Source organism: Mauremys reevesii, linkage group 1 (genome assembly GCF_016161935.1).
Source record: "Mauremys reevesii isolate NIE-2019 linkage group 1, ASM1616193v1, whole genome shotgun sequence".
Lineage (NCBI taxonomy): Eukaryota > Metazoa > Chordata > Testudines > Geoemydidae > Mauremys > Mauremys reevesii.
This window is the reverse complement of record NC_052623.1, coordinates 231848847-231873501: the sequence shown is the minus strand read 5'-3', so window position 1 is coordinate 231873501 and position 24655 is coordinate 231848847. Positions and strand designations below refer to the sequence as shown.

Sequence of the window (24655 nt, the reverse complement as noted above, 5' to 3'; positions counted from 1 at the left end):
TTCAATAGTTGAGAAAGTATGTGACAGAAAAGTAGGCAAGACAGAGGAGTAATTGTGGGAGAGGAAAGGGGAAGAAGAGAAGATTCAGATAGACAAGCAAGCACGGGTGAAATAATGATTTCTCCCAACCATGGAGAGGCATAGAGAGGAGCTAGAAAGCGAAGTCATTATTGGAAGAGTTTTTCTTTTGTGAGATCTGGTCAGAAATGCTCATAACCCAGGGCCGCCCGGGGGGGGGGGGGAAGTGGGGCAATTTGCCCCAGGCCCCCGGCCCCACAGGGGCCCCGCGAGCCCTGGCCCGGCGGCGGTCCAGGTCTTCGGCGGCATTTCAGCAGTGGGGGGCTCTTCAGTGCTGCCAAAGACGCGGATCAACTGAAGGCCCCCCGCCACCGAAATGCCGCTGAAGACCCGGACCGCCCCTGGGTGAGTACAAGCGTTGCAGCTCCGCCACTTTGTCCCAGGCCCCCTGAATCCTCTGGGCAGCCCTGTCATAACCTGCACTAAATTTCACACTATTTACCTCAATTTCTTTTCGTCCCTTTTGATTCTTTGCTGAGGATGTTGACAAAAATTTTGAACTTTGTTAAAAAAAGGGTTAAAAACTGACTAAGTCAAACCTTGCAGATATCATGCTCCCAGCTTGTAATTTTTGACAATTACTGTTCATTAAGTACACTTCTCTTCTAAAGCCAGCCAGCACCGGAGAAATCAAATATTTGATTAGATAGACAGGGCATACCTTCGTTGAAGTTCTTTTATGCGAACCATCATATTAAGGTGTCCTTGAGAGTACTGTTCAATTACATCGCGTACATCATATGGTTTTCGAGCTTGCTGTGAAAGGAGTAATATGAGAGACCGTGTAATAACCCTTGTTTTACATCACTCATTTATATCAGTTGGACCATCCGTTTTGATCCTCTAGAGTTTTTGTTGTTTTGGAAAGTTCTCTGTAATAACTGAAAAATATGATATTCCTGGAAATTATAGGAGTGCATATTCAGCACAGGAACATAGCTGAGCGATACCCATTACTGTCAATAAGAGTTATGCCTTTACACTATCACATGCTGAGAAAAAAATCGGCGCATCATAGTCCATTTTAAGCACAGAAAGCCATGGCACATAACTGAATGAAGGTTACATGTGTGACTTTCCTCAGCTTATTACAGAACCATATAGACGTCATTCTGTTATAATCCTCAACAGTAGAGAGAAGCCCAATTCATAAAGCTTGGAGCCAGATTCAAACTCTTCCAAACTTTGGGGATGCTTAGTGACAGGGTTTTGGTCTAGATCATCGGCGAGACAGGAGCTTCCTCAAAGCTTGACTGTATTTGGATCTGGAGTTGGTTTGGGCCCATATCTACCCAACATTTCTAGATGCAAAAAGGAACAACTCAGATTAAAAACAGAAGTGAAGCTACAAAGGCAAAAAGGCTAAAACTCCAGGGTTTCTCTGACTTCTCCCTTTTCTAAGCCTGAGTCCAGCTGCTGCTGCTAACCGCCAATTGATGGCTATGGCTGGTGAGACAACGTTTTAAAAATGAGCTTGGGTAATTTGCATGAAATGCTGTGATTATAAAAGGTGCAGTATGGACAAATTAGGGGAGGAAAAAGCTGATCTGCTTTTGAAAATAGAAGCATTTTCAGAGCCATCGGCCCAGTGGGAAATATGGGGCAAGATGTCTTCCTTTTGGCTTTGGATCAAGAAAAAAAAGGTACACAGCAAATCTAGTAATTGAAAATAACTGAAAACAGCTCATTAGTCATCTTGTTGTCTGTTTCCACTCTGCCACAGCTTCAGCCAGAGCCATTAGCATGCACCATTGCACACATGCACAGAACACCTACAGTATGTGCTGGAGTCATGCTTGGAAGGCAGCCATATAGACATTTCAAATAAAAAGCATGCAACTGGAGTGGAAACAAATCCTGTAAAATGAAGAAGCAAAAACTCTTAATGACAAAATACGCTCCTCGTGCTCTTCAGTCAGTAGTTACCTGTAGCATTGCTTTCAACAGAGCTTAGAGTTTTGTTGTGTGTGTGTGTTTAAAGCTTTCAATTTACTGCCAGCCCCCCACACACACACCCCTCTTTCTCAGCTACATTTGTAGTAGACGCTGACACATCACTATTTCTGGCCAGAAAAGCAGGCTATTGTCTTCCCCCAGAGAAACAGTGCCAATATCACTCTTTGGATTGACTGGCAGGGGTGCTTTGAGTGCATTTTGGCTAACCCTCTCTCTTCTTTTGGGCACTTTCTATTTACAGATGATGCACAGCCCAGAGCCTAAATGTACTAGGTTTTTTGTTTTTATTTTTAAATATGTGTTACCATGTGCATAATTAATTCTTCTCATTCCCAAAAAAATTTCACTTCCCCTCCCTAAAACCCTCTTTATCCCTGCTACCAAATCATCAGCACTAAAGCCTTGTGTTGTAAAGTACTCTACATTGAATGCTGCCTGAGCCCAGTCTAAAGTTTGGAAAGAATCAAGATTAAAAAAAAAATCCCTCTACTTCTATTCTTTTTCTTCCATTTTCCCAATAGCCCGCCTTAGACCTGAACATCTTATGCCCTTGCCAACTTCTGGCACAGCATCCACAGACGTGCCTCGACTAAACACAATCTCTTCTCAAGTTCTGACTGAAAAATACTACAATATACAGTACAACTAGGGGAAGGATATAATGGAGACCCCCAGGAAAATTTGGCAAATTTGGCAAAACTCCCTGAGCCCAAGTAATCAGGGCCAGCCCTACGGATGGGCGACGTGGTCAGGGTGGTGCAGTGGCCAAGAGGTAAGAAGTGGGGCGGGCCTGGGGTGCGAGGCTGCAGAAGGGATTTCGGGGCAATGGGCGGGGGGGAGACAGTGTAGCCCAGGGGTGATGGGGTGGATGGATGGGGAGGCAGTGGGGCCAGGGATGATGGGGGGATGAGGGGAAGGCTGGGGGAGGCAGTGTGGCTCAGGGACAATGCGGGGTGGGCAGGGAGGCAGCAGGGGAGCCAAAATACAAGTTCACCTAGGGCACCATTTTCCCTAAGGCTGGCCCTGCAAGTAATTCTCAGACTCCCTGTTACTGGACTCCTTTCCCCCTTAAGTTATCCTTGGTCCAGGTCATTTGGACTCAACATTCTAAATCCATCTCAAATTCTGTGTCTTTTGAGTATAGACATCCAAGCACATCTGAAACTCAAGTCATCTGTATCTGAATTCCCCAAATCTATCTCACACTCAGGTCTACCTTAGCCTATGTTTTGTGGCCATAAGGTCATGTGAATATTGATTTCCCAAACTCATCTAATACACAAAGACTTCTAGGCTAGGACATCTTTAGAAAAGTTACATACTCAGGTCCTTTGGTTCTGAACATTGGAATCTCATCTCACATTTCTGTCCCTTGTGATTACATATTAGGGCTTAAGTCAAACCTGCTTGAAACCTATTCTCTCCATACTCCATATTCTCTCTTTTTTATATCATCTCAAAATAGTATGAAAACTATGAACTAATGCAATGAGTGGGAAACTTGTAGCCAGATTATCGGAAATAATTAGTCTCCACATATTTTATTGAACTTCGTGGGTGCTGCAGCACCTTTGAAAATCAGGTCACTAGTTACTGCAAGAAGAATATCATAATTAAATTAACAATAAAGTGCTATTGTAATGGGAAATTAGAGAATTAGACCTGAGGCAGGTGAATGAAAAAGATTTCTCAAAGTGACATGTGATTTTGGGTGCTTCAAATTTTGGATGAATAACTTGAGAGTCTGTAAAGAAAGTGAATGTTCAGAAAAATCGATGCTCAGTACTTTCTGAAAATCAGGCCCCCTTTAAGATGTCTCAAGTTGGGCATTCAAAACCATTAGTCATTTTGGAAAATCTTGATCATGATTTTCAAAGCAACATTGTATTATATACTACTAAAACAATTAAATCTATTTTGTTGCACTCAAACTATTCTCCAGTCTTTTTTTCAGACGTTTACTAGATGATCATCATATATAATACATATACAACTGCATTGTAGCAGGACCCTCTATGTAGTCTTTTCTGTTATTGAACACTACACATGAGCATATTGATTGTTTTATTCAACAGGAAAAAAAGCTGATATTTTTTCAATTACTCTGGAAATTAAAGGTACAACAAAAAAAGATGAATGAAAAAGAATGATGGGGCTGATTCTAGAAATGCTGAATGCTTGAGTGTTCTGGAACACTACCCTGATGTTAACTAGGAGTTCTGTACACATTGTGAAATTTGCCCCTATGTAGAAGGCAAGCATGAGGCCTAGTGTTTAAGTACATAGGCCTTTTCCCAGCCCTGTGCTCGAAGGCAAACTGTACCCACTGAGCATTTTCAAAGTCCAACCCATTGTCCCCCCATCACTTATCTTTCTTATTTGTCCCTACTGTTAACATTGCTGCTTACCTGAAATTTTCTTCTGGCCACAAAATATTGCATTCGCCTTATGACTTTGACAGCTATTCGGTGTGCTTCAGTTAACCTGCCGAATAAAACACACAAAAAGAAAAAGAAAAAAAGAAAAATAACAGAAGATGACTGTAAGCAATGAAATACAACATGTCTTCTACAATGCAAATTTATAACACAGTACATTTAGCACACATCTCTTTTGTTCCATTGCCTTGCCTTCTTCTATAGTTCTGGCTCTAAGTATAATAAATTGATAAGAGAGACAGTAGAAGCAGGTGTACAAAGATAAAATGTGTGGGGGATTAGACAGGATTACTGTCATTGCATATAACTGGCATCAGTTCGAAGAATGTGAAATGTTTTTAGAACCATGACCACATTCCTTATTTTGCTTTTATTGAATGGTTGCCCATGAGCTCCAGAGCATGGAAATTAAGTCCTTTGAAAAGTGCTTTGATTCTTCGGAGAAGGGGGGGAGGAGAAGGCAAATAACAAACCACAAGATTTGAAACAAGCCTAACACAACACACATACATATATTACATACTATGTGTGTGTGTACCTGTATGAACAAATACACAGACGGTCACACACACACACATATAATAGTTACACACACATAACAATATCATATTGTACACAATATATTTAGCAAATATCATCCTCCCAATCATTCAAAATTGGTGAGATGAGCAAAGTTATATTTATCCTCCCAAGCTGGCGACAGTGCTCAGAGGGCAATACTCTATGTTGACATTATCATTGACATCTGATGACAGCCTCGAAAAGGCCAGCCAGCATGGTGACTGGATCCGCCAAATATCCTGAAAGCAGAGCCAACTGCTTCTCCCCTACCGTCACTCATTGGGGAAAGGAGCCAGCAGGCAGCCCTGGTTTCTCCAGCTCTGAAGTGCTCCTTTACAGAGTGAAGGCCTTAAAGACGTAATGATTTCAGTGCATTACAAAAGAAATAGTGCCCATACCAAAGTAGCACTTTAAAATTGTTCTTTGATTAAATCATTCCTGTTGATTGGGCAATGTACCACAATCTGAGGAATATTTTTTTTTAAACCTCATGGAAATATTTTACTGTTATTTCTATCTAAGCAAGTCACTATTTGCAGTTTGAAAATATATATTTATACACAGAGTGTCTGTATGAAATGTGTGTATATACAATATAACCCCCGCTCTCCCTCCCCCAGCACATTGTATATACATAAACACACAGAAAGAACATTGCAGAGTCAAAAAACTAAGCAAGTGAGCTGGATTCCAAAACTTCTTGTGTGTCATCAACAGAATCGTTACGTTCCAATCATTACATTTGTGTAAACCCATTAAACAAGTGCCACTGACAGCTTACTAGTAGTTTGGCCTACAGGACCTTTATTATGACAAAAGGAAAGCACTGAGCTTGGCTCACAGAGCTCCAGCTAAGATTGTATGGCTTGTGATTAAGAGGGAAATGTCTTTTTGTCTGTAAACTGAGTACATTTGATATAGAAATAGTTGACAGTTATTAAACACAATGCAATTTTTAAAAGAGTAGAACCACAGAACCCTAAATATTACCTACAGGTAAAGACAGCCTGAAACAAACATCTAGATCCGAATATCCTGAGATCTGTATGCATCTAAAGGGTTCATTTAGCGCAATCCAAGGAAATGGGTTCTGCAGGGTAAAACAGCTCCAAACAGATACAGCCAATAGAAAACAGACATGAGTGAAGTCCTTGAAGTCCAACTGTCCCCTGTCGGCAAAGATCTGTTCCCTACGGTACATTCTCTAGTGCACTGTCCAGTTTTTAAATGTCCCAAGTGATCAAGTTGGCCTTTGGAGGCTATTACACAATTTAACAGACCCCACTATTAGAAAACGGTATTTATTTATGCAATAAAGAGAAACGCCAGATTATAACACAAAGACATTCAGCATGGGGTTTTCAAACGCACTCAGCATTGACCGGAGACTCTGCTCCTAATGATAAAAACTCCTATGGACTTCAGTGGGAGCAAGGAGGGGCTGAGTGCTTTTGAAAATCCCATCTGTGTTTGGAGAGCTAATTATTGTTCATATTAAATGATCCCTAGCTGTAAAACAGAAGCACAAACCTATGAAATTCTATTTTAGTGGGGGAAAACTACAGCATGAAGAGGTGCACCACCTGCAGAGCTGAGCTATGTATGTTATTTGAATTACCCCAATAAATCCACAGACACACACTGTCTCCAGAAGATACACATTTAACTGCTACACCCTAGTGGTGAGTGATATTCTGTTCTTAAAAATCATGTTACCCTTGTATGCTAGGTAACTACACCCAACATTGATTTTGAACAGAGAAACATCTGTTATGGGGTTAGATGATGCAGATGGATCTAAACTGTACTGTAAGTCACATACCTCACAGTTTTGTAAGGAAACAGGCCCGACGGTGCCAGAACCAGGGGAAGGGAAGCAAGGGACCATGCCCTCCCCCACTTTTTAACATGGGCATAGTTTGGGCGACAGGAGGTGGTGTTGCCCGCCCAGATTGCAAGCCTCAATAAGTGCGGAGCAGCACCAGTAGGGGCTGCACCTTTGCCCACTGGCCCCTAAACTATGCCCATGTTAAAAAGTGGGGAGGCATGGTCCCATGGCCTTCCTAGTTCCAGCACCAGTGGCCCCCCTTTTCTACAAAGGTTCCAGTGCCCTGGAACAGGCTCATCTACTAAGTTAGGAATTCTCCAGCTTTGATCACTTTGAGTCACAGCTTAAAATGTTTTTTGCAGTTAGGACTAAATTGTGGCTATTAAGTACTGCATAGGGGCTGATGCAGAGCCCGGCAGGGCCGGTGCAACCATTTAGGTGACCTAGCCTGGGAGGCGGGAGAAGTGAAGCAGCCACGGTGTGCTTGGGGAAGAGGTGGGGCAGGGGTGAGCTGCTTCACTTCTCCCGCCTCCCAGGGTGCGGTACCAATCAGCTTAGGCGCCGCAAGCCTGGGAGGCGGGAGAAGTGAAGCAGCCATGGCGTGCTTGGGGTGTTCATGTGCAGAGCAGGGGTAAGCTGGGGCAGGGGGGCGGGGTGCCTCAGGGCGGAGGGTGAGGAGCTGCCGCAAGGTAGGCGCCTCAGGGCGGAGGAGGGGAGCTGCCATGGGGGGAGGACCTCAGGGCGGGAGTGCGGGGGGGCAGAGGGGGGAGGGTGCAAGGTGGAAGTTTCACCTAGGGTGCGAAACATCCTTGCTCCGGCCCTGGAGGGCATCTTTTAACTGTTTCTTCTCTGTCCCCCAGTGGTGAACCTGAACTATTTCTTGTACTGTCCCCTCCCTGCACTTGCATATGCACAAACCCGTGCATGCATACATACACGGGCAAAGGACAATCTGGTCTTTCACTTAATATTAGATATTTAAATTACTTGGCTTTAATATAGCCTTCTGCACAAATCTGTAATGACAGACTCATTTCTGTAAACATTATGCATGTGTAAAGTACCTTTCACCCAAGGATCTCAGAGGCACTCTACAATACAAAACATTAATTAACCTCGTAACCCCTTTCTCTAAGCATTGTTATTATTATCCCTATTTAGACTGAGACACAGAGCTTATGTCTGTTATCCAAATGTACACTGTGAGTCAGTGGCAGATCTAAGAACAGAATGTCAGAGTCCTGATTCCCAGTCCTCTGCTTTAAGCTCTAATTCAGGAAATCATTTAAGCAGGTGCTCAAGTCCCCTTGACTTGTTAAGCACATGCTTAAATATTCTCCTGAATAAGGATGCTTTCCTGTAACAAGGCTTTAAATGACTATATGACACACCTTTCATAATCGAGATTTACTTTTAATTAAATTCCTTTATATTTCTTTCTGTTATTTACTCTTGTAATTGTAGCCTTTTTCAGTCAAGGTTTTTTATTTGATATTGTGAATAGTTCTGAAAAAGCAGCTGTGGGTTACTGTCTAAGAAGAGAACTTTAAGATTTTTTATAAAGGAATTTTATATCAGGGATCACTGATGAAACTGGGTCCCAAATGTGTCATATGTAGTCAATTCATGTACTAAAAGTAATTATTTGGGCCAATCAAAACTAGATCTGTCCTGATTTTTTTCAGTACTCATTTTCAATTTTTCTATAAAAACCAATCAGTCCAGAGTAAATACCTTTATGTATATATTCCTTAGGGATGACAAGGAAGCTGTGAGCACTCCCAGAAATCATTTATCCAGCTACTTAACATTAAATGTAAAAAAGAAACACTCAATAGCCCCATCATTAATGCAAACCTAAGCATCAACAGCAAAATTAACTTTTATACATTGTACGTCCTGTAAATTTTATAATATGCAATTTGTGATAAAAATCTGAACCAGTCTAGGACCTTCATGGTTGTCACTATTCTTAACACCTTGGCCCCTCTGAGCTTCTAAGTGACAGCAGGCACAAAATCAATCCAAGACACAGGGCATGAGCACTTGAGCTAAATAAGAATAAAAATCTGTGTTAACTGTCAGCATTATAGTGCCTATGAAACTGTTGAAAAGTTTTGATTCTATCCAGTGGAGGGCAATGACATACATATAGATGATATTGAGCATGCTATGAAGTTGTTTTGTAATTTGCTCAGACATTTTTATGTTCAAAACCAAGCAAAAGCAACAGTCCTCATTAAGCACCCAGGTCCAGGCTGAGTCAAGTTTTGAACTAGTTATTTTTTGCAAGAGTCTCATTCAAAAGACTGTGGTTAGAATTTTATCATCAGGCAAAAGTGTATTTTTTCCACTCTCTCAAACTCAGAAACAGCTGAAGGATTTTGTTGAAGCCTTCCCCAAAACATTTGCATTTTGGCATAGAATAACAAAGGAAAATTTCAGTCCAAGTGGTGACAGTATTGGAAAGTTATGAGCACATAAAAACAAGAGCCAATAACGGAAACTTTTTGCATCCTTAACTATAATGGGTACTACCAAGTGTCTACTGCAGTAATATAGACTTGGATCTATAAATAGAAACTGACATCATCTTAAGGTATGTCCTTGAGACAGGCCCAAAGCCTCCGGCTAATTTGCACAACAGTAAGTGTCCCTTACCTCTTTGCAAATTGGCTACTTCACAAGCCAACCAGTTTTAAGGACACTCATACCTATTGTGAGGGGGTGGGGAGGAGGGAATCATATAGATCCAAGAACCTCTCTCCCACCAGGCACTGCCTGTGGTGCTGCTAGCACACAGATGTGGTAGGTTGGGGAAAGAGAGAAGGGGGATAGGGGTGAAACTGAGATCTTTATTTTATGAGCAAACTGTTCTGCAAAACTTCAATGTTGAGTGGCTGTGCCTTTCGCCAACAACTAATCTGGTGGATAAGGGGCAAAGGGCCCCCGCTTTACTGGCTGACATAGTTTTCCCCTCTTTAGGATTTGAGTACATCTGTGTGGCTGCAGAGCCTGGCTGGACCGCACAGCTGTTACAGGCTCCGTGCCAGGGAGGCACCCTGGCCCCATGTTTGGATCCTTAACATGTGGCACAGAGAGTATTATGAAAAGTTGCTACTTTTAAGTTCGAAAACTTGGACACAATAAACATTTTTAAATAAAGAAAGGAAGTAGCCCAAGTCAAAGAAGCTGAACATTTTCAATTTAAAAATTTAAACCAATGGGAGAAGAGGTACATAATCAAATCTAAAACTCCTTTGGACACTATTCATGAACTTTTTGTTAATACCACTCGGTTAAAAATATAGCGTAGCCAGCTCAAGCCCCCTTTTTTCATAATTTACATCCAGTCTGATGTGCATTGAAACAGTCAAGTAATATTTGTAGGTGAAAAAGAGGGTTTACAGTAGACATGGGAAGGACCCTAAACTAGAGAAGTACTAGAGAATTATTCCATTCTAATGCTGAAGCACAATGTGAGTCTCAAAAGCACTGTTGGTTATTGCTTTCACTGTGTATGCACCTTTCAATCTGGAAGGTTTTTATCCTTAGCATTCACTTAAATGTAGAAATAAAGGAAGGGTTTTATCCAGGATGTACTGTTTTTATGGCCGCAGATAGTGAAATATGCATTCCACAGTGATTTTTCTGCAGTTTATTCAGGTGTCGTGAATTAAAGGAGTTATTTAGTGTAACCTACTACTTTGATCAAGTACTGTGGAAAATAAAGGCCACTTCATCTAGGTTAATTATAGCTCTCTGACCCAATTTGCAAAACTGGTTTGAGGATACAGTACCATATTTACTCAGATTACTGCAGCGATTAATTCATTTCTTACGTATGGCTGCTTAACAGCAAATATGAAAAAACATCATGCTAGCGCTATCTTTATACTGGGTCTTTGAATAATGCTGTAACTCCTGCCTGCAACAGCATATGATATCTTTTCTGGAGTGTTTCACCTGTTTTTTTAAGCCAGCACATAGACTAGGTAAGGGATTGCAACTGAAAAATAAAGGAGTATTTTGAACTGCTCATTCCTATATTTGCTTTTTTGTTCTCCCACCATGTTTTACAAAAATTATCTACTTTCATTCACTGTAGCTGTGAAAGGGCTTTGAATCGCAGTCATTGCTGTAATTTTTCCTCACATATAAAATTGCCAAATACAGACGAATATTTTATTAGCTAAAACAGAAAGGAGTGGTAGTGACCCAATGAATGGAAGAGACAAGGTAGATGACCATATGTGGAAGCTGCGGGATGTACATGATCCTGGAGCAGGTACCCAAAAAGTGCTTTGTTTGTATGGATTGGCTCCAGATAGAGCTGATGGAAGAGAAGATCCAAGGTTTGGAGATGCAGGTGGAAACTATCATTGAGTTTTGAAAGGGATTTAAACAGATGATGGAGGGAAAACAAGAGGTGGCAGAAAGAAAAACTCAAGACTCAAATGCAAGCTGGACTGGAGAACTGTGAGAGGAGACTGCCAGGTGAGGAAAGTGGCCAGTGGAAGCACGTGACTATGAGAACCACGCAGAGGAAAAGACCAGCTAGCAAAGGAGAAACAGAGTTCAGGTTTTCTGAGTTGGAAAATGAAGAAGGGGTACAGCAGGCAATAACAGAAGATGGGAGGGCAAGGGAGAAAAGAAACACAGCTAGTGCCCTCAGAAGAGGGGTAGAGTCAATGTAGATACCCAGAATGCAGAGCCCCAGGAGGATACAGATTGACTCACAGAAGATTGCAATGGAGAACAAAAGACAAGAGGACTTGCAGACAGAAAGAACAGGAGGAAGGCCAGAGAATTGTACCAACACCAGGAAGAGGCCAGTTTATGTGACTGGTGACTCCCTACTAAGAACAGCAGACAGGCCTGTCACCAGAGCTGATCAGGAGAACAGAAGGGTGTGCTGTCTGCCAGGAGCTAAAACACAGGATATGGACCTGAGGCTGAAGAGGATCCTAATGGGAGCAGAAAAAAATACACTGATTCTTCTTCACATGAGAACAAATAATACTGCCAAATTCTTCCTGGAATGCATCAAGGGAGACTATACCAGGTTAGAGAGGTTGCTTAAAGAAACTGAGGCTCAGGTGATCATCAATGGGATTTTACCCTTCCCTAGAGAAGGAGAATGAAGGTGAGACAAGATGATGATGATCAACAGATGGCTCCGGCAGTCATGCTATAATGAGGGCTTTGGGATGTTTGACCACTGGGGAGGCATTCATGGACAGAGGACTGTTCTCATAGGATGGACTCCACCTGAGTAGGAGGGAAATAGACTTCTGGGATGGAGGTTGGCACAACTCACTAAAAGAGCTGTAAACTAGGAATTTGGAGAAGACGGCTGGGAGATGCTCATGTAATCTCCATGCTTGATTCTAATATTGACTGGAAAATCAAGTAAGAAAGTGTACAGCAGTGGAGAAAGGAAGCACAAGGGGTAGAAAAAAGGAAAGGTAATGCCAGTACCAATTAATCTAACAGTCAGGTAGGCAATAATGGCAGTAGAATGACTGTACCCAGTCAGGTGAGGAATCTTGGCAAAGCCAAGCAGAAACTACTAAGATGTCTCTATCTCAATGCAAGGAACCTGAGTAATAAACTGGAGGAACTAGAACTGGTGCAGGAAGTGAAGCCAGATATTATTGAGGTAACAGAAACATGGTGGAATAAAAGTCATGACTGGAGTACAGGGATTGAAGGGTATCTGCTGTACAGGAAAGATAGAAATAAAGGAAAAGGTGTGGTGTAGCATTGTATATGAATTATGAGGTAGACTGTGAAAAAATGAAAATGGATGGAACAGATAAAATAGACTGGGTAAAAATCTCTTTGGGGAAGAAAGTTACTAGACCTTCCACTGGGATAGTGTTTGGGATATGCTACAGACTCCAGGACCTGTCGTGGATATGGATGGAAACCTCTTTAATGTTTTTAATGAAATAAATACTACTGGGAATTGTGTGACTATGGGAGACTAACTTCCCAGATGTAGATTGGAGGACAAGTGCTACCAATAATAGTAGGGCCCAGATTTTTCTAGATGTAATAGCTGACAGATTTATTTACCAAATAGTCTCCAAATCAACAAAAGGTGATGCCATTTTAGATTTGATATTGGAGAGTAGTGAGCACTGATTGTTAGGAGACAACCTGGATTCTAGTGATCATGAGCTAATTCAGTTTAAACTAAGTGGAAGGATAAACAAAAATAGATCTGCAACTAGGGTCCCTGATTTCAAAAGGGAAATCTTAAAAAAATTAAAGGGATGGAGTTAGGGAGGTGGACTGGACTGAAGAATTCAAGGATCTTAATGAGGAGGAGGCTTGGAATTATTTAAAATCAAGGTTGCAGAAACAATCTGAAGCCTAAATCCAAGAAAGGGAAAAAAAATCAGAGAAGGGATGCAGACCAAGCAGGATGACCAAGCACCTCAAACAGGTGATTAAAAGAAAGCAGAAAGCCTACAAGGAATGAAAGACGGGACAGATCAGCAAGGAAAGCTAGCTCTTGGAGGTCAGAAAGTGTATTGATAAAGTAAAAACTGCCAAAAGCCAAGCAGAGTTGGACTTTGCAAAGGGAATGAAAACCAATAGTAAAAGATTTTTTATATATAAATAATTAAATAAGAAGTGGGACTGCTAAGAAGCACTGAGGATGGGGTAGAGATTAAGGATAATCTAGGCATGGCCCAACACCTAAACAAATACTTTACCTCAGTTTTTAATAAGGCTAATGAGGAGCTTAGGACAGCGGCAGGGTGGCTAATGGGAATGAGGATATGGAAGTAGAAATTATCAAATCTGAGGTGGAGGTCCAACTCAAAGAGCTTAATGGGACTAAATTGGGGCCCCCAGATCATCTCGATCCAAGAATATTAAAGGAACTGGCCCTTGAAATTGCAAGATCAATAGCAAGAATTTTCAATGAATTTGTAAACTCGGGGGTGGTACCCTATGCCTGGAGAATTGATAATATACCCGTTTTTAAGAGAAGAAAAAGAAGTGATCCAGGAAACCACAAGCCTGTTAGTTTGAACTCAATTGTATGAAAGATCTTGGAACAACTTTTGAAAGAAAAAGTAGTTAAGGACTAGAGGTAAATGGTAATTGGGATAAAATACAACATGGTTTTACAAAAGATAGATTGTGCCAGACCAACTTGATTGCCTCCTTTTAGAAGATAACTGATTTTTTAGACAAAGGAAATGCAGTAGATCTAATCTACCTGGATTTCAGTAATACATTTGATACGATTCCACAGGGGAAATTATAAATTAAATTGGAGAATATGGGGATTAATATGAGAACTGAAAGGTGGATAAGGAACTAGTTAAAGGGGAGACTACAAAGAATCACACTGAAAGGTGAACTGTCAGGCTGGAGGGAGGTTACTAGTGGAGTTCCTCTGGGATCAGTCTTGGGACCAGTGTTATTTAACATTTTTATTAATGACCTTGACAGAAAAAGTGGGAGTGTGTTAATAAGATCTGCAGATGACACAAAGTTTGCAGGTATTGCCAATACCAAGGAGGACTGGAATACTTTAGAAGAAGATCTGGATGACCTTGAAAACTGGAGTAATAGAAATGGGATGAAATTCAATACTTCAAAGTGTAAGTTCATGCACTTAGATACTAACAACAAGAATTTTTGCTATAAATTGGGGATTTATCAGTTGGAAGCAACAGAAGAAGAGCAACAGAATGACTATGAGCTGCCAATGTGATATGGCTGTTAAAAAGGCTAATGCAGTCGTTGGATGCATCAGGCAAGATATTTCCAGTATAGAAAGGGAAGTGTTTGTACCATTGTACAGGACACTGGTGAGACCTCATTTGGAATACTGCATGCAATTCTGGTCTCCCATGTTTAAGAAAGGTGAATTCAAACTGGAACAGGTGCAGAGATGGGCTACAAGGATGATCCAAGGAATAGAAAACCTACCTTATAAGAGGAGAATGGAGAGAGGTAAATAGTGGTGTCGCCCAGGGATCTGTACTCAGGGCCGTCCTTAGGATTTATGGTGCCCTAGGCGGGATTATTAAACTGGTGCCCCTATGCCTGTCTTGCTCTTAGCAAGACAAACATAAGCTTACACTACCGGAAAACTTGCCACATGCATGTTATTAAAACCAGTTTAACTTAATTAAGCACACTGTAATGCTGATGGACTAGCACTAAAGAAGTAGCACTATAGAAAAAATTCTGATTTGACAGAATGATGCAAATAATATATTTTTTTTAATTTGTCAACATTTTATTGGAAATTTCTGTGAAGAGGTATTGAAACAAGGATTTGTTTTTAATTAAAAGCAATCTTTCTGGCTTTTTTGGCTGCAAAATCAGTAATGTCATCGTATGACAAACACAAAGTGATGTCTTGTTCAATTGCAAGAATAGTAAGACCAGTCAAGTGTTCCTGACTCCTTGTAGAGCAGAGATAGTTTTTAATGAGCTTTAGTTTTGAGAAACTCTGTTCTCCTGATGCTATTGTTACAGGAATTGTCAGTAGAATATGAGTGGCAATGTACACATTAGGATATATGTCAACAAGTTTGCTGGTATGAGTAAACTGTACAATGTCCATCATCCATTTTGCATGTGGCAACACTGATGACAGTGTACTCAATTCTTCGTACAGTTCAAGTCCGTTTAAATCAAAACGATCGCCGTGCTTCAGGAAGCTCTTTAGGTCAGGGGCCCCAACGCGGTGCCCGAGGGTGCCATGGCGCTCACAGGGGCCTCTCAGTGCACCCGCATACTGGCCGGCGGATGAGCATCCACCGAAATGGCACCGAAATTCAGCGGCATTTTGGCAGCGACGCCTCTGGATGACGCCGCTTGCCGCCAACAAGCATCATCATCCAGAGGCGTCGCTGCTGAAATGCTGCCGTAATTCGGCGGCATTTTGGCGGATGCTCGTCCACCGCCACGGTCCTTCGTCTGGCAGGTAAAGGTTGGGGACCACAGCTCTATGTTCTTGCACTTTGTCATTAGTTGCTCTTGTTTTCCTATTTCGTTGAATTTAGTCCTGCTCAGCCCACCTACCAGCTGAGTGAATGGAATCCCAGGCCGACAGCGGGTTGAGTGGCTCAGCCAGGGTATCAGCTGCCGGCCTGCTCAGCCCGCTGCCAGCCTGGGGTTCCTTGAGCCGCTCAGCCCACCGCTGAATGCCATCAAAAATCAGCTCACGTGCCACCTTTGGCACATGTGCCGTAGGTTGCCAACCCCTGCTCTATACATTAGTAAGGAGATGAGCATATTACAGTTGTTGGAGGGCTCTATTTAGCAGTAACAGGGCTATAGGAAAGTCAGTCAACGTTCTTTGTTTCTCTGATGAAAACGGGCCCACTCCCTTCCCCATACCAAACTTGTCACAAATAATTGTCAACAACTTAATTTTCTGTTTTTGGCGAAGATATTGATTTTTTTTAAAAAAAAATATTGAAATTGAATTCAGGATTGTTAGCAAGCATTTTTGGTGAACAAATTTGTTAAATGACAATCTAAATGGCAATGCAGTACTGCTTTCATGCTTGGCTCACCCCCCAGCCTGCTAGTCCAACAGCTGCACTAGAGGAGGAGATAGGTAGAAAACTGTAGGACCCCAAAATCCACCTCTTGGGGTGCAGAGTGGCAACAGCAGCAGCAAACCCGCAGGTCCGATCACACGCCAATGGGCATCACTGCCAGCCCAACAGACCATGGTGAAGTTAGCACTGCATCTGATCTCAGGGACGGGGCACCCATGGAGCCACAGCAGCTCATCCTGCCCTGTGCAGCTCCCCCTGAATGAGATGGATCGCTGCCAGCCTGGGGGAGAGACACGCTCCCCAGCTAGGGTGACCAGATCCAGATGTCCTAATTTTATAGGGCTAGTCCCGATATTTGGGGCTTTGTCTTATATAGGTACCAATTACCCCCACCTAGAGTGAACAGACAGCAAATGTGAAAAATCGGGATGGGGGTGGGGAGGAATAGGAGCCTATATAAGAAAAAGACCCAAAAATCGGGACTGTCCCAATAAAATGGGACATCTGGTCACCCTACAGGTGAGTTCCTTCCCCCACCCCTTCCCAGAGACCCCAGCAGCCAATCCCCTCCCTCAGACTGTGCTGCATTCAGCTCTCCCTAGGACCCAGCAGCCCTGCTCTTACATGCTCCACTGCTTCCCGTCTGTCTGGGCCGGGCAGAGCAGTGCCCCCAGACCTAGTGGTGCCCTAGGCAGCTGCCTGTTCTGCCTATGGCTAAGGATGGCCCTGTCTGTACTGGGCCCAGTCCTATTTAACATATTCATAAACAATCTGGAAAAAGGGGTAAACAGTGAGGTGGCAAAATTTGCAGATGATACAAAACTACTCAAGATAGCTAAGTCCCAGGCATACTGTGAAGAGCTACAAAAGGATCTCACAAAACTGGGTGACTGGGCAACAAAATGGCAGATGAAATTTAATGTTGATAAATGCAAAGTAATGCACATTGGAAAACATAATCCTAACTATACATATACAATAATAGGGTCTAAATTCATAGATTCATAGATTCTAGGACTGGAAGGGACCTCGAGAGGTCATCGAGTCCCGTCCCCTGCCCTCATGGCAGGACCAAATACTGTCTAGACCATCCCAGATAGACATTTATCTAACCTACTCTTAAATATCTCCAGAGATGGAGATTCCACAATCTCCCTAGGCAATTTATTCCAGTGTTTAACCACCCTGACAGTTAGGAACTTTTTCCTAATGTCCAACCTAAACCTCCCTTGCTGCAGTTTAAGCCCATTGCTTCTTGTTCTATCCTTAGAGGCTAAGGTGAACAAGTTTTCTCCCTCCACCTGATGACACCCTTTTAGATACCTGAAAACTGCTATCATGTCCCATCTAAGTCTTCTCTTTTCCAAACTAAACAAACCCAATTCTTTCAGCCTTCCTTCATAGGTCATGTTCTCAAGACCTTTAATCATTCTTGTTGCTCTTCTCTGGACCCTCTCCAATTTCTCCATATCTTTCTTGAAATGCGGTGCCCAGAACGGGACACAATACTCCAGTTGAGGCCTAACCAGCGCAGAGTAGAGCAGAAGAATGACTTCTCGTGTCTTGCTCACAGTACACCTGTTAATGCATCCCAGAATCAGGTTTCTTTTTTTGCAACAGCATCACACTGTTGACTCATATTGAGCTTGTGGTCCACTATAACCCCTAGATCCCTTTCTGCCGTACTCCTTCCTAGATAGTCTCTTCCCATTTTGTATGTGTGAAACTGATTTTTCCTTCCTAAGTGGAGCACTTTGCATTTGTCTTTGTTAAACTTCATCCTGTTTACCTCAGACCATGTATCCAATTTGTCCAGATCATTTTGAATTATGAACCTGTCCTCCAAAGCAGTTGCAATCACTCCCAGTTTGGTATCATTTGCAAACTTAATAAGCGTACTTTCTATGCCAATATCTAAATTAGCTGTTACCACTCAAGAAAGAGATCTTGGAGTCATTGTGGATAGTTCTCTGAAATCATCCACTCAATGTGCAGTGGCAGTCAAAAATGTGAACAGAATGTTGGGAATCATTAAGAAGGGGATAGATAATAAGACAGAAAATATCATATTGCCTCTAAATAAATCAATGGTATGCCCACACCTTGAATACTGCGTGCAGATGTGGTTGTCCCACTCAAAAAAGATATATTGGAATTGGAAAAGGTTCAGAAAAGGACAACAAAAATGATTAGGGGTATAGAATGGCTTCCATATAAGGAGAGATTAATAAGACTGGGACTTTTCAGCTTGGAAAAGAGGCAGCTAAGGAGGGATATGATAGAGGTCTATAAAATCATGAGTGGTATAGAGAAAGTAAATAAGAAATGTTATTTACTCCTTCTCATAATACAAGAACAAGGGGCCACCAAATGAAATTAATAGGTAACAGGTTTAAACCTAACACAAGGAAGTATTTTTTTATGCAATGCACTGTCAACCTCTGGAACTCCTTGCCGGGAGGCAGGGAATTAATTGTGACGAGAGAATCTTTTGGAGGAGGAAGGATGGAGACAATGATTTATGGGAGAAATTGGGCAGAGAGTCCATTGGCAGAGGGAAACAACGATAGGGAACAGAAAGTGAGGCCTTGACTATACTTGCACGTTATAGCGCAATAAAGCTGCCAAGAGTGCATTACCTCACTCCCCGTCCACACTGGCAAGGCACGTAGAGCGCTCTGACTCCGTGGCTGGAGTGCTCCTGGTACTCCACCTCCCTGAGAGGAATAACCTTTGTTGCGCTCTCACTGGAGCACTGGCGCGTCAGTGTGGACACCTAATGCACTCTGATTGGCTCTGATTGGCCTCCGGAAGTGTCCCACAATGCCTGTTCTAGCCACCCTGGTCATCACTTTTGAACTCTGCTGCCCCGTCCTCAGGTGACCAAGTGTCAGACCCACCCTTTAAATTCCCTGGGAATTTTGAAAATCCCCTTCCTGTTTGTTCAGCCAGGCTCTCAGCACATGTTTCCAGGTGGCCATGCCTCCATGCACCAGGCTATCCCCAGCATGGAGCAATGGCGAGGTGCTGGACCTCATCAGTGTTTGACGAGAGGAAGCTGTGCAGTCCCAGCTGCGCTCCAGCCATAGGAATTACGATACGTTTGGGCACATATCAAGGGCCATGATGGACGGGGCCATGCCCGGGATGCGGTGCAGTGTCGGGTTAAAATAAAGGAGCTGAGAAATGCCTACCGCAAAGCCCGCGAAGCAAACAGCTGCTCCGGTGCTGCCCCTGTGACCTGCAAATTCTACAAAGAGCTGGACGCGATACTTGGGAGAGATCCCACCTCCACTGCAACAACCACCATGGACACTTCCCAGCCCAGCACAGCAAGGAGGAGGAGGAGGAGGAAAGCACGAGCGATGGTGCTGAGGCAGGGGGAGACACCCTAGAATCCCTAGCTGCATGCAGCCAGGAGCTCTTCTCGAGCCAGGAGGAAGGCAGGGTGTCACGGCGGCCAGTGCTTGGGGAAGGACAAACAACAGAGGAGGTTCCTGGTAAGCAGCTTTCTTCTCGGGAAGGAAGTTTTTAGGTATGGGCTCTTTGGGCGAGGAGGAGGGGACCATTGCTGCACACAGGCAAGCTGCATATGGGCCAGGGCGGAAGCCGCATTGTAGGAGAAGACCCTCCCTGGCTTCCCTGGTCACCCTCAGCAGTGATATATCTTCCAGGATGAACTCCTCTGGAGAATGTTTGGACAGTGTTCAGTGTAGGTGCCCCCTGCAGCTGCTGGCTCTCCCCAAGGCACAGAAACCCAGAGGACAGTACAGCCGTGAAACAATCAGTCCCCCTGTACCCTGTGCTTATTCACCATTTCTGGGGCTCCCGTGGGTTGTGTGTGCTTGCTTTGGGACAGGCAAAGTATGTTTTTTGTGACTGTCCTCCTTAAGTGCGGGGGAATCATTACTCTGTCTGGTGTATACAATACTGCCTCTGTTAAGTGTTGCATTTTGCCTGTATAGGTGCAACCTTGAGATCTCAGCCGTCATTCTTATCACCGGCTGACAGACTGAGAAGACTCAGGAAGAAATACAGAAATACCAAAAGGGCAAGGGGTGGGGGGACCGGTTCACTCATAGGCTTGAGTATGTCTTGATTTTTGCCCCATCAGTTAAGACTGACATTGATCCTCTCTGGGGAAATTTATTATTTGATTCACTTATCCTTGGGATTTTGTCCCAGATATTTAAACAACTTGTTATAATTTATACAAAATGAAATGAATACATTATTAGTAAAAGATGCCAGAGACACAGAAACTTGAGACCAATGTGCTCTATTTTTCCAAACTCCAGGTGCAATACATGTATCATCATGCCCATCAATCTGCTGACCTGACAGAATCACTCCTAGTAATAGAAAGATTGTTCCATAACCAGGCTTATTCAGTTCTTGACCTTTCGGATGAGACTAGCAGGAAGGATGACAAGCAATTGTGCCTCTTACAATAGAAGATAAGATGTTGACAACTATCCACTGTGAATTGGATTGAGGCCACCTTATTCATTTTGCTCTGGTTTATTCCTTTAAAAAAAAACAAAAAAAAACCCTGTTATTGAGTTCCTATTCTGTGTACTGTAAGAGTTCATTTCCCTCTTCTCTGTATTCAACATTTATGGGAACAACACTGAGTTCTTAATATACATCAGTGATTGAGCACTATATTTACACTTCACTGATTTCTGTCATGAAAATATAATGCCTGGCAAAGACTGAGTCTCTGAAACACTAGTTTGTTTGGGTTCATTAATTTTAATTCCTACCTCGTCTGCACAGAAACTGGATCACAGTCAAGTCAGGGAACATTTCTAAGACTTAAAATTTTAATGGCTTTCAGGCAGCTCAGGCTTTATATTTCTTTTTAAAAATAAATAATTGCTCTCCATTATATACCAGTAGGGACTTAAACTGCAGCACCAAGGGAAAAGAATTTTTATGATGTGTTTAAAAATGCAAAATACTATCTATAAATTATATATATCAAGTATAAAATACAGCTAAGGCTTAGGTGATCCCCATTATTATAGAATCAGAGCAGCTCAGAAACAATAATGGATTTACAGTAGAACCTCAGAGTTATGAACACCAGAGCTATAAACTGACCCATCAACCAAATGCCTCATATGGAACCGGAAGTACACAATCAGTCAGTAGCAAAGGCAAAACAAGAAAAAGCAAATACAGAACTGTACTGTGTTAAACATAAACTACCACAAAAATAAAGGGAAAACAGCATTTTTCTTCTGTGTAGTAAAGTTTCAAAGCTTTATTAAGTCAATGTTCAGTTGCAAACTTTTGAAAGAACAATGATAATGTTTTATTCAGTTACGAACAACTCCATTCCCAGGGTGTCCATAATTCTGAGGTTCTACTGTAGTCTCATGGCATGAATGTGAGGTAGGAAAGTATTATCCCCATTTTCTTAATGAAAAACCAAGTCAGAGAGAGCAATTGACAATAGAATATTGGGTACCGAGTTCTTTCAGAAATCTAGCCCTAAGTGTCACAATGGAGTTGCTACCTCCAGAGCACTTTGAAAATCTGGCCTTCATTTAGGTGCTTAAATGGAAGCATCTAAATAAGCACTGACAGAAAAAGTTTCTTGTCCCATCTGGGGGGGAGAGATAGCTCAGTGGTTTAAGCATTAGCCTGTTAAACCTAGGGTTGTGAGTTCAATCCTTGAGGGGGCCACTTAGGGATCTGGGGCAAAAATTGGTCCTGCTAGTAAAGGCAGGGGGCTGGACTCAATGACCTTTCAAGGTCCCTTCCACTTCTAGGAGATTGGTATATCTCCAATTATTACCATCCTTTAAAAAAAAAAGTAACATCCACCCCTCTTTGGGATCTAGAACAAAATTTGTTCAACTCAATATGTAACTATTGGAATTCATTTCCACATTTTCAATCCTTTCAGAAATTAGGATGTGTAAATAGAACCATTGCCTGGATTTAATTTTAGCCTGTTTAAGGCCCTGATTCAGCAAAACACTTAACTTTAAGCACATGCTTAGGTGTTCTGCTAATCAGGGCCATTGTAGTCTATTGTGAGCTGTGATTTATACTCAGTAAAGGTAAGATCCTGCAACTGGATCTGAATGGGCACAGGGTTCCCTTAGATATCAGTTGAGTAGTTACTATAACTGTGGTTTAGTAGTTAGAGCAGAGGATACAGAGGTAGGACATCTGGGTTCTATCTCAGTTTGGCCCGTGACTTGCTGTGTGATCTTGGGCATGTCCCTTACCCTCTCTGTACTTTAGTGATACATTTGTACAAAACATACCTCCCTCAGAAGAGTCATGAGGCTTAATTCATTAATAATTCTAAAGCACTTTGAGATCCCCGATGAAGAGCTTTAAACTGGTGAAATGGCTCAACAGGGAAAAAATAACACTGATCACCAATTCCTCAAGGATTAATGGTATATCAAGAAAGTAAGACAAATCAGCAGCCAAAAAATAAACAGAAAAACATCCGAACTTCCAATGAAATGATGGGGTCTAAATTAGCTGTTACCACTCAAAAAAGAGATCTTGGAGTCATTGTGGATAGTTCTCTGAAAACATCCACTCGATGTGCAGCAGCAGTCAAAAAAGCAAACAGAATGTTGGAAATCATTAAGAAAGGGATAGCTAATAAGACAGAAAATATCATCTTGCCTCGATATAAATCAACGGTATGCCCACATCTTGAATACTGTGTGCAGATGTGGTCGCCCCATTGCAAAAAAGGTCTACTGGAATTGGAAAAAGTTCAGAAAGGGAAACAAAAATTATTATGGGTATGGAATGGCTGCCATATGAGAAAAGATTAATGAAACGGGGACTTTTCAACTTGGAAAAGAGACCACTAAGAGGGGATATGATAGAGGTCTATAAAATCATGAGGAAGTGTTATTTACTCCTTCTTATAACACAAGAACTAGGAGTCACCAAATGAAATTAATAGGCAGCAGATTTAAAACAAGCAAAAGGAAGTATTTTTTCACACAATGCACAGTCAACCCATGGAACTCCTTGCCAGAGGATGTTGTGAAGGCCAAGACTAGACAAGGGTTAAAAAAGAACTAGATAAGTTCACGGATGATAGGTCCATCAATGGCTATTAGCCAGGATGGACAGAAATGGTGTCTCTAGTCTCTGTTTGCTAGAAGCTGTGTAAAAGTAATAATAATGTTGTGCTTATCTACTCTGAAAGCCTGCTTCAGTATTGCTTTCTGATTATTTTGATCAACTTGAACACTACCCTTCTGAAGTCTTGTGCATTCCCTACTAAAACCTTTGAAGTCACTCTCTAATGTATTAGTGTAATTTTTAAACATTTCCTGATTGATTCATGTATTTAATACCATGATTCATTTAAATACCAAGAACTGAGAAATACTACTTTGCAAACAGATATACATAATATTTAAACAAGTGAACGTATGTTTTCCCCCTAAATGTTGGTGCCCTTTAAAACATATTGCAGACTATACTGATCATGTACATAACAATGGTCTGCCATAGAAAACCGGGAGTAAGAAGGAGACACTATCAACTTCAAGGTTTCGACACCATGTTTGGCATAAGAGCCTGCAAAGAATACTCAGAGATAGCAGCCACTCTCTTATTTTACTAATACCGAATATATAGAATATTTGTCACTGTGATCCTGTGGTTTCCAAACTGTTGATTATTGCAGCGCCTTTACAGATATTTTAAAACTCAGTGGCTCCCCACAACCAAATACCCCTTTTTTTATCAACTCAGGACATTAGATGCAAGAGGGACACTATAGTTCAGATGGTTTTGCAACTTTATTCAACTACATATAGTTTGTTTAATTAGGGCTTGTCCTCACTATTGCGTTAAATCCGTGCCGTTGCAATTGATGCGGCAGCGTTGATTTAGGACGTCTGGTGAAGAAGTGATAAGCCGATGGAAGAGTGTAACTAATCCACCTCAATGAGAGGCAGAAGCTACGTCAACGGGAAAGTGTCTCCTGCCAACATAGTGTGGTGTAGACTATAAGTTACATTGCTCAGGGTGGTGGGTTTTTACACCCTTGAGTGACATAACTTACATCGACATAAGTGGTAGTATAGACAAGGCCTTATATAATCCAATCTAATCCCTGTAATTCACATTTTAAAAACTAATTTGAAAATATGGATTTTTGGCATGTTTGGACACAACCTAAGATTCCAGTGAGAAAAATGGGTCTATTACTAGAATGGGTCTATACAAGTTTTTCAACCATTGTT

At 42.0% G+C, this 24655-nt stretch overlaps 1 protein-coding gene across 19 annotated transcripts in view; it reads right to left on the bottom strand.

Moving 5' to 3' along the window:
• LOC120406051 (potassium voltage-gated channel subfamily KQT member 1-like) overlaps positions 1-24655 on the bottom strand; it is an 819762-nt gene that overhangs the window by 286806 nt on the left and 508301 nt on the right. For 18 of the 19 annotated variants that reach the window (XM_039540307.1, XM_039540238.1, XM_039540231.1 and 15 more), the window contains 2 exons: positions 4443-4518; positions 740-834 (listed from right to left, as the gene is read on the bottom strand). In XM_039540307.1, the coding sequence (XP_039396241.1) occupies positions 740-834; positions 4443-4518 (171 nt within the window). Of the gene's footprint in view, positions 1-739; positions 835-4442; positions 4519-20680; positions 20937-24655 lie in introns of those variants that run through there. The other variant, XM_039540384.1, reaches the window with a different exon arrangement.